At 36.9% G+C, this 16,581-nt stretch overlaps 1 protein-coding gene across 2 annotated transcripts in view; it reads left to right on the top strand.

The window, feature by feature from the left end:
* LOC131061916 (chaperone protein dnaJ A7A, chloroplastic) overlaps positions 1 to 13,560 on the top strand; it is a 38,657-nt gene extending 25,097 nt beyond the window's left edge. For both annotated transcript variants that reach the window (XM_057995838.1, XM_057995793.2), the window contains exons 6-8: positions 11,649 to 11,697; positions 11,800 to 11,880; positions 12,052 to 13,560. In XM_057995838.1, coding sequence (XP_057851821.1) covers positions 11,649 to 11,697; positions 11,800 to 11,880; positions 12,052 to 12,891 — 970 coding nt within the window. In that variant the 3' untranslated portion in view covers positions 12,892 to 13,560. The remainder of the gene's footprint in view (positions 1 to 11,648; positions 11,698 to 11,799; positions 11,881 to 12,051) is intronic.
* Positions 13,561 to 16,581: the final 3,021 nt, after the last annotated feature.

Raw genomic sequence — 16,581 nt, 5'->3', positions numbered from 1 at the left:
GGATTCCAATCCAATTGACGAGTGACAGAGGAGGACATTTTGTAAATCATATAATCCGATTGCTAACAACGGAGTTCAAAATCTTCCACTCCTTATCAAGCCCCTACTATGCGCAGGCGAACGGGTAGGCCGAGGCGACCAATAAAATAATCGTGTCGGTGATTTATAAGTCTTGCGGAGTGGAGAAGGATGACTGGGAGGAGCGCCTACCGTCGGTACTTTGGGCATACCGAACAACTTACAAGGTAACTACTGGATAGACTCCCTTCCAGCTAATGTATGGACAAGAAGCTGTGGTGCCAATTGAATTCATGGTGCCGAGTCTCCAAATCGCCATTGATAAATCGACTTGGTGACATGGAAAGCTTGAGAGAGAGATTGTATGCTTTGAACAAATTGGATGAATGAAGGATGGTGGCTCAGTGGGCGACAGAGACAGCCCAACAAAGATGGAAGGTTTGGCACGACAAGCATCTTCGGCGAATGAAGTTTACTCCTGGGCAGTTGGTGTTGAAATTCAATGGAAGGATCGAAATCAAACCTGGGAATTTCAAAGAACACCTTTAGAGCAACAAGGTTAAACTCTTTTCAAACATGTATAACGTTGGCTGCAAATGCAGCATCTAATCATCATCATGAATTCTTGATGATATCTTTGGGCTTAGGAATGCACTTCTCTTTTGAGGATGATGAACAACATGGTTAGCAGAATCAGCCCTTGCATCGAAAAATTAGGAGCATTGAATGGACAAATAAGAAATAATAAGCCCTTCAACATGAAGATATATAGAAAATACTATACTGATTTTACTGGAGGCTGGAGTAGCAACAGGATGACAAAATTTTATGGTTGTAATCTATGAGAGAGGAAAGTGGGTGATAGCAATGTTAGATATCTTACATTGACTAGGAACTCTTAGTGATAGCTTACACCATTAGAAATACACCTTGAGGTAATGGCTAATAACCATATAGAAACCATTAGCTGATATCGTATTCTGTTTTCTTCCAAAAGAAAAGTTTTTCAGAGTAATTATTCTTTGACAAACACATCCCCACACTTGTTAACGGACCATGAAAAAATGGTAGTTGATTCTTTCTCATTGATTCCCATGCAAACTCAATCTTGATAGTCAAAGGAAACTTTAAATAACTGCAGAGTAACAGGGTGATGCATCTCTGGTAATGGAGACAAGTACAGGAACATTTTTTGAGGCCAGAGACATCTGGTTGAGTTTCCTTAAATCTTTGGGGGATGCCTCCTAGGAGTAGGCATCTCCTCTATAACTCAAAAAAATGCATAGGTGATGAACTATTAAGTGACTTGAAAACAATAAAATGTCAAAATCTAAAACCACTAAAATGATTGTAGTGGGAAAAACAGGGGCTTGGAGTGGGTAAAATTACAGATTGTACAGAATTTGGCAATTGAACTGTGAAAACCAAACAGGGCGAGTGAATAAAAGTTGAAAACTGAACAGCAGGGTCAGTTTGAAGTTGAGGGCGAGTGAAAATTTGTCTTTGTAGTAGTGATTACAGGTACGTGTGCAGCAGCGATAACAAAACAGGTATCTAATTTTAATATTTATTAAAATTATTTGAACTTTAAAGGTTTAAAAGGACATCGGTGTATCATTGATGTAAGTAAATCCATAAAGTATATAATTGTAGTCTCTTAAACTATAATTATAAATTTAAAAAAAAAGAATTTTTATTTAAAATTTTATTACATTTTCAGTTTAAAGTTTTTAATAAATTAATATTTTTAATTTATTTTAAACAAACTAAATTTCAAAATTTGATTTTATTTATTTCATTTTTTAGCTTGTATTTTTAATTAGGGTAAAATTCAAATTTTAAATATAAAAAATACAAAATAATAATTGAAATTGTACAATGTAAATTAAAATAACTGTGGAAATGTAATATTAGTTAAAATAAAATAAATAATCTTTTAGAACTATCTTAGTTATGGAAAAATAACAAATAATTTTTTTATGTTGTATAGTCAATTTATTCAATTTTAAATCTAGTTTTTTAGTTGATAATATTTTTTTAATTTTTGTGTTCAGAATTTCAGGAGGGAAATGGTGAGTGTTCCTGCCGTGGAAGTATTGTGATTTAGAAGGGGTAAGGGGAGTGGTGAAACAAGCAGCATCACATGTAGGCTTCGTGAGAAGTCCTTTTAGGGCAAATCCATCAGGCTGAGAGCTCACCTTTTTTACACAAAGGGGAAAAGTGTTGAGGCTTGCCCAATTGATAAGGCATGGTATTTGATAATTAGGAGCAAGGAAGGGCTGAAGGGATTGTGCCTCATGTGATCTCTCAGACTTAAGCCGCTGGTGCAAGTTTCATTCATCCTACTAAAGAACCCAGAAAGCTAGATATTGATTTGTCTTCTAAGAATGTGACAAAACATGTTTGTTTTTTATGGTAGAGATGTAAATGCAAATGAGATATCTTTTAATGCTGCTCACTGCCACATTATGAAGAGATGTATCAAGTGGATATAAACCACTTAGGTATGAGAAGCTTCACACAACTTAGATTAAAAAATATAACACAACCCTAGAGTAATGGACTACACCATTGAAAAGAGTGGTCTACATATGGGTCTAGCATTGTGAATCGTGATGGATGGTTGATTGAGCACTAGAAACTGTCTACTTCTCAATATTATGGTGCATGCAATAAAGATCCCTATATTTTGAAGGCAAAAAATTTTATACAGAAAGGAAAAAATTTAGATTTCCTTTAGAACCAACTGTGTGAAGCCATTGAGGAGGTGGGGGCATTTCAAGTAGTGCAGATTGTTGTAGATGCTGCCCTTGTTTGTAAAGTGCCAAATTGAGTGGAAGCATATGTTTTGGATGCCATGTTGTGTGCTTTTCATTGCATAATGCACTTTAGACATTGACAAGTTTCAATGTATCTCAGAGCTGATTGAGAATGGCAGGAGAATTAGATGTTCATGTGCAATCTTAACCATACACAAGCCATCTATTGAAAATTTGCCGAGGGGAAACATGCCAAATCTTTTGATGCATGATTTGCTTCATACTTCATACCCCTTGGTTGTCTTTATGTGGTCAAAGGGGCTTTGTGTTATACGATAGTTGGCAATGCATGGCCAGCTTAGAGGCAATCTTTACTAGATAATTTAGTTGAGGTGAGACAAATGGTCATTAATGGTTGCCTCTGGGCTGATGTGTTAAGACTGTTTCTTGTTGACTTTATTTATCCCATTTGTTATGTAATTCAATTTGTATATATAGGCAAACCATGTTTAGGAGATATTTATGAAGGAATTGATTTTAAATGTGAAAAATTATAAAAATAGCAGACTGGAAAGATTTTTCTATGTAGTATCCTTTGATAGAGGATAGTATATGCATAAAAGATGGAGCAACCTTAACACATCTCTTCACTGTGCTGCCTATGCTTTAAATCCAAAATTGTACAACACGTTGTCACTGAGAAGAGGCCTCATTATGAGAGTAGAGAAGTAATGAAGGGATTTTAGGCTGCGATGAAAAAAATATATGGCTGATGAGAGGATGCTTCCATTATTAGGACTAAGTGGGGTAGGTTTTTACATGGGCAAGGTAGCTTTTCTAATGTGGAAGAATTGTATGATATAAATGCAAAGAAAGAGCCAATAAAATGGTGGTTGAACCATTGTGGTGAAAGATCTGAATTACAATTTGATTCCTCTCACAAGTAGTTAGTTCTTAATTTTTTGAGAGGAATTGGAGTATTTATGATTTCACTCATTTATTGAAAAGGAACTGACAAACGGCTGAAGAAGGCAAAGAATTTGGTCTATGTTCGTAGCATGCTTAATCTCCTCCCATGTACAGACCAAAGGTACAAGGAAGGTCCTTTAGCAACTTGAGACCAAATTCCATTTGATGGGGCAAATCCAGGGTCATGGAGGATGAGGTGGTTGAGTTGAATGGCCTTGATGATTTACCTTTAGTATTACCTACAAAGGAGCGAAAGTCTGAGATTGATGACTATCTATAAAGAGCATTCTAGCTGAGGACTTGGTGATTAATGAAATAGTTACTTCTATTTTTGAAAAAGAGGTCACAAGTTCAAATCCTGCAGGGGTAAGGTATGTACATGTATGTATGCCTTGTTTGTAGCTCACTTAGGTGCTTCCCGCAAGGATTACGGGGTAGTGTTGTGACGTTTTCACACATCGCCCCATTGCAAATGGGGACCCATGTTTTTTTTTTGCTTGTTTTGCTCGTTTTCGCTTTGCTTTTTTTAGGGTTTTGTTAGTTTGTTAGTTGTCTGGATTTAGGGTCAAGCCTTAGGGTTTTAAATTCTATCTTTTCAGGCCAAAATCCAGTCGTTTTGAGAGCTTTTTGAATTTCCTTTTCTAGAATGCAAATTTTGAATGAAATGAATTTGCCAGAATGGTCTAATTTTCAATTGGAATGTTGAGGCAGAGCTTAAATTTGTCCAAGTGTTGAAGATGAAATGTGAATTTTTGTCCAATTGAATATTTTTGACCAAATTTTGACTTTTTTGAATTTTGATCCTAGGCATTTCAAATGATTTGTTTTCGCCTTGTGAAGTGATAAAATGTGTAAAATCATGATATTTTGGCCTGTAGGAGCAAAATCGCTCCTGTCCCTCAGTGAAGGACGGGAGCTCGTTTTCAAATATTTTACTATTCCTGCAGGGTCAAGATGAATTACGAATTGGAAGTGATGGAGAAAGGCGAGATCTTTCCATTGAATATAAATTGAAGATTTTCATGAGCACAGAAATGCCTCCAAGGGAAAAATCGCTCCTGTCCCTCAGTGAAGGACCGGAGCTACAAATCCAATTTTGCTTTGTCCTTGCAAGATTTTAACGTCTTGACGATGTGAAAAAGGTCCAAAGAGGTACATTTTATCAAATGAATATAACTTGAAGCGCTGTCGGGGAAATCAATAGGGTGGCAAGTCCGGCTTGAGTGAGGCCCTGATCCTGAAATTTGGCTAAGTCTGGAATGTCCTGATCCTGGAATTTGACTAAGTCTGGAAACTGAAAAACCTCCAAAAACTAGATTTTGCAATATAACTCCTGGAGGTCTGAAACCACTCTCAAACATCCTGAAAGTATATATGGAATATAACTTAAAGTATAAGAAATTCTTATACTTAAATGTTATATTCCATTAAAATTGTCCTGATCGAGAGTGCGAAAAGTCAAATTTCGCTCGTGTCCTTCTCCAAGGGTCCAGAGCGAAAAGCGCTCCTGTCCCTCTCCAAGGGACCAAGGCGAATCGCTCGTGTCCCTCACCAAGGGACCAGAGCGAAAATGCTTAGTTAGGCCATTCCTGACCTTGTTTGGACGAATCGAGACATCAAAGGCATGGTGAAGGACGAAATGAGCATGATAGAGCATCCAGACTTCATCAAAAACAACGAAATGATGAAGTTTTTGCCTAGAGGGTCAAATTCGCTCCTGTCCCTCACTGAAGGACCAGAGCGAAATTCTTCATAAGGTACGATCTGGGCAAAGATCAAGCAAATTTTATGTTCGAAGGCAAGAAAGGAGGTCAATCGAACCCGTTGAAGACAAATTGAAGATTATCAAACGTCAACAAAGGACCAAAATGCTTAAGTTCGCTCCTGTCCCTCAGGAAGGGACTAGAGCGATTTTTGTTGTAGATGATTTTCTCGCCAAATTTCAACCGATCTCAAGGCATGAATGAATGAAAGGAGGCATTGCGAATCCGTTGAATATGATTTTCGAAGGTGATGAAGTGAAATGAGGCCCACAAGAGCAAAATCGCTCCTGTCCCTCTCCAAGGGACCAGGGCGAGGTACCTTGTAGCTCTCGTCCCTCTCCCAGGGACCAGAGCGATTTCCTTCATTAGACAGAATCCAGGCAAATGTCAAGACAAGTGTACGTTCAAAAGCAAGGAAGAACATGAGATGGACGCATTGAATACAAAATGAAGATTTTTTGGACGTCCACAAAGGTCCTAAATGTCTAGTTCGCTCCTGTCCCTCAGGAAGGGACCAGAGCGATTTTTGATATAATTGATTTTCTTGCAAAGTTACAAACAATGTCAAGGCATGAACGAATGGAGTGAAGAAAGACGAATCCGTTGAATATAGACTTGGAACCTGACAAAGTGAGATAAAGGCTACAAAAGGAGGATCGCTCCTGTCCCTCTCCAAGGGACCAGGGCGATACAATGGTGATGTTACTTCCTATGCAAGTTCAAGGTCGATCCAAGTCAAGACAAGGTGGCGAGGGACATTTCAAGGCGTCTTTAGCAAGCACAAACATTAAAAGGTCGTCACAATGATGAAATTCGCATCCTAGGACATAGATCGCTCCTGTCCCTCTCCAAGGGACCAGGGCGATGTTAGATGCATTGGTCATTTTGTGCAAGATTTATGTAAGAACAAGATTTCATAAGGTAATGCAGGGTCTAAGGCATCGTTTGAAGATAACATACAAGAGTTTTGAACGTCCAAACATTGCTAATCAAGGTAAAAAGCTCACATCGCTCCTGTCCTTTGGACAAGGACCAGGGCGATGAACATCCAAAGACACTCATGAACGCATGCAAGGCAATCAAATTCGAAGAGCTCATCATGATGATTAATGTTGAACGTGGAGATGAAGGAGTTGAACGTGAAAAATGCAAAAATCAAGACAAAATCATGGATCGCTCCTGTCCCTCTCCAAGGGACCAGGGCGATGAGGTACGTCCCTCTCATTTTCATAGTTTTGGCGCCAAATAAGCAATTCAAATTTTCCTTAAATGCTAAGTTCGATAAAAAAATTGAAAATCCTATTTAATTTGGCATTTAATGTGGCGTTGATCTTTTATTAATTATTTTGCCTTTATTAAAAATCGAAATTTGCAAATTAAAAACGTAAGGCATTAATAATTAATTAATTAATTAATAAAAATCGAATTTGAAGCGCTACAAAGGGAGGTCGGCCTTGCTAAATCATTTAAAAATCATTTAAAAAATTGTTTTATATCCTCAAGTCGGCCTAAGGGATAAATGCAATCCAAGCGCTATATATGGGGAGTGGAAGATTTCATTTTCACATCATCATTTTATCCTTCTACATGCGAATTAAGGAAGACAAGGGAGAAGTGCGATTTGGAGTTTACTAATAAAGGTGGTGCGATATCTTGGAGACTTCGTTGGAGCGAATTTGTCAAGGATTGAAGACCACGTCAAAGGTGCGAGACTAGGAGGATTTGTTAAGGCGAACTTGAAGATCCATTTGAGCGAATTGTCAAAGAGGCAAGACTTGAAGATCACGTTGAAATCCAAAGGTGGCGAAATTGATCTTTTGAGGAGATAACATTGAAGACTATTTATACCTCAATTTCGCCTAGGCGAATTTTATTCATTTTGCATTTTAGAGTTAAGCTCTCAAGTAAGGTATGGCAAGATCTCTTGTTTTAATTTCGAATTTTGATTGTCATTGCCTTAATTTTGAAATTTTGTTTTTCCTTAGCTCAATCGTTTTTTAGGAAATGATTAATAAAGGACTTATCATTAAGTTTCCTAAAAAATTGCTCTCTAATTTATGTTATGTATTGCAAAATCATGGTACTAATTTTGAAATGTCGTGTAGGCATCAAATGGAGGTCTCTTCAAGGAAAATCAAGCCGGATCCAGGACGGTCTTCGCCGGGACGGTCTTAGCCAGGACAAGGGCGACCTCTTCCAATCCAGCGTTCCAAGGCGAGGTACATCATCTTCCTGCACATCAAGGACGCAAGGAGTTAGAACAAGGGCTCGTTGAAGAAGCAAAATAGTTCCAGATGAATTAATTAAAGCAAGCTTCTCAACAACATCAAGTTGAATATCTACCAAGTTCCAAGTGTCAAATAAGGTGGCGTCCTAGTCATCATTTCTCCAATCAGTGAAGTCCATCTCAGCATGTCCAGATTCAATGTACTTAACTCATGGAAGGTGGCACAAACTTCGATGTACCTACCCCGGCTATCCATTGGTCGATTTTTCTAGAAGGGACATGTGTCCAAGCAATACAATTTTATCATTGGTCAAGCATTAAATGTTATGTAATGGTTGTAACAAACCCTAATTAGGGTTTTTCATTGTAAAATCTTGGCCATTGATCTTGAATTGATCTAAGCCATCAAATTGTATTGTGGGCACTATATAAGCCCAGGCATTTCATTTTGTAAAAAAGTGAATTTTAGATGATTAGAGAGAGTTGTAAATAGTTGGAAGAGTTAGAATATAGTTGATAGAATAGCAATTAGAGTAGAATAGGAGGACAAGGCAAGAAATTGTTGCCATTGATTGTAAACAAACTCCATTTTCATTGAAGTAATGGTGAAATATGTCGTTTTCTTGCAATTTGCATGGTTTCTTGTTGAAGTCTTCAATCTTAGATGGTAGATGATTAGATGAATGGAGGAAGTGTGATTGATTGATGGTGGAATTCGTACATCCATACTACTAGCAGTTTGTTGATTGCAGACTTGCCTTGCGTAGTCAACTGGAATCATTCAGCCTAAGCTCAATTTCAATTTGTTGCCTCTTCATTGATATGCATCAACTTGGATGGTATCTATGCCTGCGGTGATGATTTGAACATCATAAAGCTCCCTTAGAAGATCGCACTAGTCTTGTGTAGATGTTCCATTGATGTCAAAACAAGACCTAGTTAGAGTTTCATCAAAAATCAATCATTGCTCCTACATTCTTAGTATTAGGATTAGATCCTCTCTTCGCCCTTATCCTTTTTCCATTTTTTTTAATCTAAGTTAGTAAGAGCCTGTGTCCAGCAAAGCAGATCGGAAGTTCAATGTAAGTCCCCTTGTGATTCCAGCAAATCACATCATACCACTGGAGCTTGTCCACACGTAGAGACCCTACATCAAAGAACCTTGGAGTCTACCTAACTGATCCTTTATGCGAATCTTCAGCAGTTAGAGACTATTTTCTCAAGAGAGGATAAGATACCTATTGGTATTTTATTCTGTGTATGATTGTGTACAAAATACACGTCAACAGGTAGTCCCATATTACTATAAGCCATCTGTAGAACCATAAACAGACAACCCAGTATTGTGGACTATAAAAGGATTCATTTCCATTTCCATTTCCATTCTAGATTTGATTCCTGATGTTCCATTGAATGAATTAGAAGATATGATTCCCGTATATCATTTATATTTTTTGTTTTTTGACTTTTGGTATCTACCATGTCTTTCAATTTATAATTGTTAGCATTTCAATATAATTATCTGATATTATTATATCGCATTGCAGTTTATTTATACCCTATAATATGTTAGCTTTTTAATTTAAAAAAAAATTAGTGTCAGTATTTTTGCTAGTATTTTCATTTTACCTTTCCAAGTTGCAGTCGTTACACATTTAATATTGATTATTTTTTCTTTCAAAATTTAAATATTTAAATATTCTTTTATTTAGCCATTGCCAATTATCCATCTATTTTTAAAAAATATGGCATTATTGGTATCCTATCCTTTCCTTATACCAGTACCGTTACCCATCCCTGCTAACTATTATGAATTGAGAAGAGACCCATAAGATCAAAAAAAACAAAAAATCATTGCCCTTTTCAGACTTACAGATTAGAAAACTTACAGATTAGAAATGATACATTTTATTATAAATAGAAAATGGTATCATCCAACTACTACTCTTTCAATGATAGTATCCTCCATGAGTTCTCTCGATAGGGACAAAACTTGACGCTAGACATAGTAATGATAGATGCATAACCAAGTAAAAAACTTAAAAAGTATCTCCAACGTCTTGAATAGCATCTTACAAGGAAGTATCTCCAACATGTTGAAGACCATCTGGAATATTACAATTAATTCAATAACCCATAAAATGATGCTGCTAAACATGACCGTTAAGAAAATTGGCGCTATTGCAATCCAATTAGGTCTACAATGCATCAACAATGCTTGCAAACCTAATGCTAGGAAGCCTAAAGACAATTAGGAAGAAGGATTTTGCGAACCTGTGATGACATCCCACAAGACTTCATAATGACATCTTAGCTCATGAATTTGACATCACTAGTGCATCACATAAAAACAGGAAACATTTGATACAGTTAAATTCCCAAGTAGAATTAACTTTAACTTTTAATATAATTTCATTTTTATATAAAAATATGCATGGAAAGCGTTTAATATGCCTACATGTGCTCAAAACCCAAGACATGACATTCTTTTGTTATAGAATTAAATACTTTGCTGATTAAAATCACTTGAACCTACCATTAAATAATTATTTGTTGTTGATTGAGCCAATTTGATAGGCAAGTCAGCTTCATTAATAATTTAATTGCATGTAACACTCATTTAATTTTATTAATACATCAATTCATCATATAATAATACACACACATGCCAATCAGTTAATAGGACAGAGAAATAGACCTAGGGATTAGGAGGATTCTTCATTGCTGCTCTCATTACTAGCTACCGATGATGTCAGTCAACATGTGAACCAAGTTGACTTGGACTATTTCCTGAAGCAAATCAGGGAACTGTTGTTGGTAGCCGACTACTATATAGTGTTAGAAGGGGAAAGTGAATTAATTGTTGACTGCTACATTAACATATGCTCTGAGGCATATGACCAATGCTTCGACCAGAAATAAAATAATGTACTTATACATTAATTGCTTACTGAAATTGATTGAAATCAAAGATATGGAGTTTGGAAATCCAGATTCTTATGAAAGGGAGGAAATCTGAAAAATATTGTGGTACAGAAAATTCGTAATGTGTAGTTCAAAATGTGTATAAAAATCATATACATCACAAATGAATGAAAATTTAATTGCTGTGATTAGCAGAGCAAATAAACTCAGATACAGGTTTGCTAGAAATGAAAATTTAAATTATGAAGGTATAATAATGCTTAGATCATATCAGATGGACCAATTTGGTGCATAGGGAAAATTTGGATCAGATTGAACCTGGGTGGGACTGGGCAGTATTTGGTAAGTAGAAGTGAAAAAACAATAATTAGCTGCCTCAAACGCCAACTTATGTTGGCATAAATATTGTTTGTGTGTTTGAACTCTTCTCTGCTGTGAAAACATTGGTATCAGTTGCTTACCTTACCTATGCATGTAAATCATCCCCTTGGGCTGGATGCCGGTAAATTGCCACATGATGATTCTGTTATCCCTTTGTGGATGTCTGAAAGTGGTTAATGAGAGGGCTGATGTCTATAAATTGCTACATGATTCTGTGATCCTTTTGTGGGTGTCTGGAAGTGGTTTATGAGAGGATTAATGCCTAAAATTGATGTGAATATTGGTATGATTTTCTTTATTGACTGTAAATTGTCCACACGGGTTGGCTGCTCTAAGTTATTGAAGGTGAATAAACTACTGTGACATTGAGTCTTATCGTCTGGTATGTTTTCACAACGTGCTATTATTTATATTTTTGATCTGGAAACATGTGGATAATTTTTATGCAATTTCTACAAGGAAACCAGTTCGTGCATGCTTTGTATTGAAAACTAGAGGATGTGTTCTTTGGTGCCCATTATGTTTCTATCTATAGCTCCGTCATAATTTTTGTTTCTATTTCAAGTTTCTAGTATGATTTGCAATGATTTTGTCCAAAAAATGCAGAGAAGCAGGCGCAGAGGTCAAATTCAAGGAAATAGGCAAGGCTTATGAGGTACTTTAGAAATCAACTTAAACATTTCCCATGTAAAATGATGAACTTGCTGAAAGAACATTTAAAATGCTTTTTTATGGAAGAGAAACTTCTTGTTTGTAGGTATTGGCAGATGATGAGAAACGCACCATTTATGACAAATATGGTGAAGCTGGGCTCAAGGGTGCAGGTGCAGGTCCTGGGGTGAGTTTTTTTAGGGCTAGTTATGACCAAGGCACCACTTCCAATTTTCTGTATGGAAAATTATTTTCATCAAAGTTGCTCCTAAGTTTCATTTCCATTAAAATTTTGCTGTCCATTGATGCAGTAGAGCAGACAGCTAATATTTGAACTTGATGGATTCTTCATTTGCAGGATTTTAGCAATCCATTCGATATTTTTGAATCATTATTTGAAGGTATGGGGGGTATGGGTAGCATGGGAGGCAGAGCATCTCGAAACAGGCCGATGCAGGGAGATGATGAGAGGTATAATTTGGTTCTTAATTTTAAAGAGGCAGTTTTTGGAACAGACAAAGAAATAGAAGTCACCCGACTTGAGAACTGCACAACTTGCGATGGATCTGGGGTGAAGCCAGGGACTAAACCAACTACCTGCAAGACATGTGGAGGTCAAGGGCAGGTTGTGACAGCAGCACGGACACCATTGGGTGATTTTCGACAAGTCTCGACTTGCCAAGTTTGTGGTGGAACTGGAGAAAGTGCAACATCTTGTACCGCATGTCGAGGGGATGGACGAGTGAGACGCACAAAGAGAATCAGCTTGAAAGTTCCAGCTGGTGTTGACTCAGGCAGCCGTCTTCGGGTTCGATCTGAAGGAAATGCAGGCAAAAGAGGTGGCCCTCCTGGAGACCTGTATGTATTTATTGAAGTGCTCTCAGATCCTGTGTTGAAACGTGATGGGTCAAATATACTCATAACATGCAAGGTTTCGTACATTGATGCTATTCTAGGGACAACTGTTAAGGTTCCAACTGTAGATGGCATGGTTGATCTTAAAATACCAGCTGGAACACAACCTAGCACAACTTTAGTGATGGCAAAGAAGGGTGTTCCCTTACTTGGGAAGCCAAATTCACGTGGGGATCAGCTGGTGCGTGTCCAGGTTGAAATTCCTAAGCGCCTCAGTACTGAGGAAAGAAAACTGATTGAAGACCTTGCTAACCTGAACAAAGTCAAGGCTGCAAGTAGATGATACCTTGTGCTTTAATGATTTACTATCTGCAATTTTCAACATTGGTTCTGACTTCTGAGTAATATGTATGCAGATGAGTCAAGGTATAATCCATATGCTTATAGTGCCTTTCAAATCCATCTTGGGATACTGTGGGAACCTTACATGCTAATCTTTTACAAGTATGTGACTCACAGTTAGGCCATATCATTAATCCCTGACTGATGAGTGTAGTTGGATCATATCACTCAAAATAGCAGGTCTGTCTGCTTGATGGTTTGTGAATGCATACCTACCTTAGTCTAGATGTAACATTGCTTGCTTCCTTGTCACATGGCAGTTGGAGATCTTGTAAGTTAGGTAGTCAGATATCCATTCTTTGTAAGGTAGTTTTTTGTAAGGTAGTTTATGAGTGGCCTGGCTTTGGAAATCACTGCCATGGAAGCTGTTTTGCAATTTTAACACTTCAAAATAAACTACTTTTAGGGAAGGTCTTTTCACATACATTTATTACATTTATCAGAGCCATTTCTCATTTTCTTCTTTTACTTTTCTGCCTCTGAAGGTAGAGGTTCCTCATACGTTAAAAGAATTATATTTATTCATAAAAGGATCTAAACATTGTTGCCAATGGGACTGTTTTTGATTGCCCCATTTTTTCATACATATTTATAGTCCGTCTTTTCTATAGACCTGTGAATTAAATGTGGTCGATATTGTGAGTTATAGAGGTTGGTTAAAATTTCTGATAAGTTAAATATTTTGAATTTGATCTCTGTGCCAAAAATGGGGGCTTTCCTGATTGGGTATATGCATTATATTGTATTTGTATAGTTGTATGAATGTGTGTTTGTATTTTCTATAAATATGTATGCATGAATGTGATATATATCTTTTCTACAAGTTAACATCATTTCATAGTTACTGGGGAACCTCATTATAGGAACCTGGACTGTATCTCTGTCTCTGTACTCACAATTTCTAATGGCTACATTTATATACAACGTAGCCATATCCCTGTTCATTTATTCACACTCCTTAATTAGAATCCCTCTTTTTCTTTATTTATTTCTTGCAGTTTTTGGGGACCTTACTTGGGTTGTTCTAGATTAGAAGTAACCTCTCAAAATTAGGGAATTTATTCTCCCATGCATGGCTTGTATGAATTACATCCACATACATACACCGTCCTTTTGGTGTACATATTGACACGTCCTTAGTATGGAGATATGTTCTCTTCCTCGTGGACATGCACCCTAACTTTTGTGTTATTCAAACATATATTTTCCATTGTTGCAGATTTAAAGTAAGCAGCTGTCTTAATGCCTTTTGTTTAAATGAGATTGGTTTGTTGATGCCCATTTTAGTCAAATTTAAATGGGACTCAAGTATCCTCCCTTGCCAGAACTCGGGGCTTTCCTTTACAAGTAATATGGCACTTCAGCTTCCAGTGAAAGAACCTTTACAACAGATTTACTGCAAACTGACTTCATAAGCACTTTTATAGATATCTCACTCTTCCAAAGTAGGTTTAAGTGGGATTTTGTCTTAATTAATTGTTTCTACTTTGCCTATCAAAATAAAAATTCAGAATTGTATTACTACCCAAAAAATGCAAATAGGAGTGAAAGGGGGAAGGGGGCGAGGGGTGGGATTGAAAGGATAAGAAAGGGCTGCTGTTGCGTTTTGAGGGGACAAAGAGAGGGAGAGAATGAAACGTGGAGCCTATGTTGCCATGGACTGGAGTGTGCCAAGCAAATGATACCACTGAAAGGTTGCAGAGGTGTTGTCATGCCTAGTTTGAAGAAAGAGTAGTTTTCTTTATCGTCTTTATCCTCCTCATGGTATCTGTGCAAACACAACTTTGAGCCGTGTAAAGAGGATTTCTTGAATGATGATTCCTGTGCCACGACTATGATGAATGATGGGTTTGGAATTATGTAGATTAAAGAGAACAAGTTTCATTAGTGGGTGTGCACAATTTTGTTCTTGCTATGTCCTTCAAGATGTCTTGTTCCACAGGGAAATTTGAATCCTCATGAAGTGTGGGTACTCTACAACAGTTTAGAGGAAGAAAACCCTGCTCCATAAAATAGCCATTTTGATCGTAGCTTTATAGAGAGGGCAGAGGGAGTCGTCATTACCAGTAGTAGTAGAAAGCAAGGCATTTGGGGTTTCTAAGTGACTGGTTAAGGCTCTGCATTTGAAGTCGCCCAACATTTCCCTTGTACCTCTCCTTGGCAGCCGTTCATAATGGGACATTACCGGTTTGTTGTAATGCTTACATGGGAAATATCTTCGACATTGTTCCTAGAGCTAAAGAGTAGATTACTTCACAACTACTATCATAAAATAATATATATCTCCCAGCTATGCATTCCTAAAGCTTAAAATTTTTAAACTAGGTTGATTTATACTAAATTTTTATTTAAATGCATATAACTCTTTATCTAATCGTGTAGATTAGACGTGCTTGCTAGTCATGAATGCTTCTACTTTTCATTTGAGACAATTTGTCAAATAGTCGTATGCCTTGATTAGATTTAGGGGAAAGGACCCAGTAGTTGAGCATGTTCCAATTGTTGTGAGGGTTGTTGATACCTTTTGTTCCAAAAATTGAACAAATAAAACCTATTGTTTGAAACAAAAAATATCAATTTTTGTTAGGAAATGTACCAACAGTTGTTAGGAAATGTACCAATAGTTGTTAAGAAATGTACTAATATTGTAAAAAGTAACCAATCAGGTGATGCCACATCGGCTGCACAACTATTGGGGTCTCTTTTGCACGCCTATTGGTCTCACTTTTTTTTGGGGCTGTTTTGGACACCTTGGCAAAAAGCATGCTGATGTGGCATCATATTTGATGATGTGGCCCTGAAACCTTAGTTATAAGCAGGGGACTTGCCAAGTAAGCTGCTGTAAAAAAATCGGAGTGATTCGAAATTTCCAAGTAGGATTTTGAGAAGCGTGAAGTTAGGGTGCACGACTACTGGGTCCTTTCCCCTATATGTATTTGAGACATTTGGTGACAAAGACTCTGTACCGTGTACATTTTTTATATTTCTTGGGGCATTTTGTCAAGTAGATTAACTAGGTTGGTATTTCCATTGTGAACCTTGTTTTCATGAATTTAGAAGAGATGCACTATTGTAGCTAAATGAGCAAAGAATAGTATAACTTTGTCGCGAGGTTTGGAATTCTCATGATATTATTTTTGATAGATGATAGCACCTTAGTAGCCATGTGAGGTTTTTTAGACTTTTGTAACATAATTATATTCTTATTTTGTCAAATTGTGTGAGAAATAAGAGAACCTACTGATTAAATATGGGGTTCTTATTGTAGTTGGCAAAAAATTATGTCAATTGTAGACCATTAAATTATGTGTATGGCAATATAAATTAACACTATTATTGGAGGTTATCTTATATTGTATCTTGATAAGAAGTAAATTCTCTTTGTCATGCTAAATTCTAAGTTACATCTTAAGAATTATAAGTGGAGAGCTACTTAGTAATATCAACATTCTAGCTATGTCCCATGTGTGAAAAAATGATAACCTATAGGATTTTGTAGCAATGTCAATCATGTTGCTTGTAGAGGTAAATGTGATCTATGGACAATTGTTGTGAATTGGGAGGGACTATGATGACTTGTGAAGAGGAATGGTAAAGATGAGTATGGCTTTATTGTGTAAATTGTCCTTAT

The sequence above is a fragment of the Cryptomeria japonica genome, chromosome 11, assembly GCF_030272615.1.
Source record: "Cryptomeria japonica chromosome 11, Sugi_1.0, whole genome shotgun sequence".
Lineage (NCBI taxonomy): Eukaryota > Viridiplantae > Streptophyta > Pinopsida > Cupressales > Cupressaceae > Cryptomeria > Cryptomeria japonica.
This window is presented reverse-complemented; position numbering and strand designations above follow the sequence as displayed.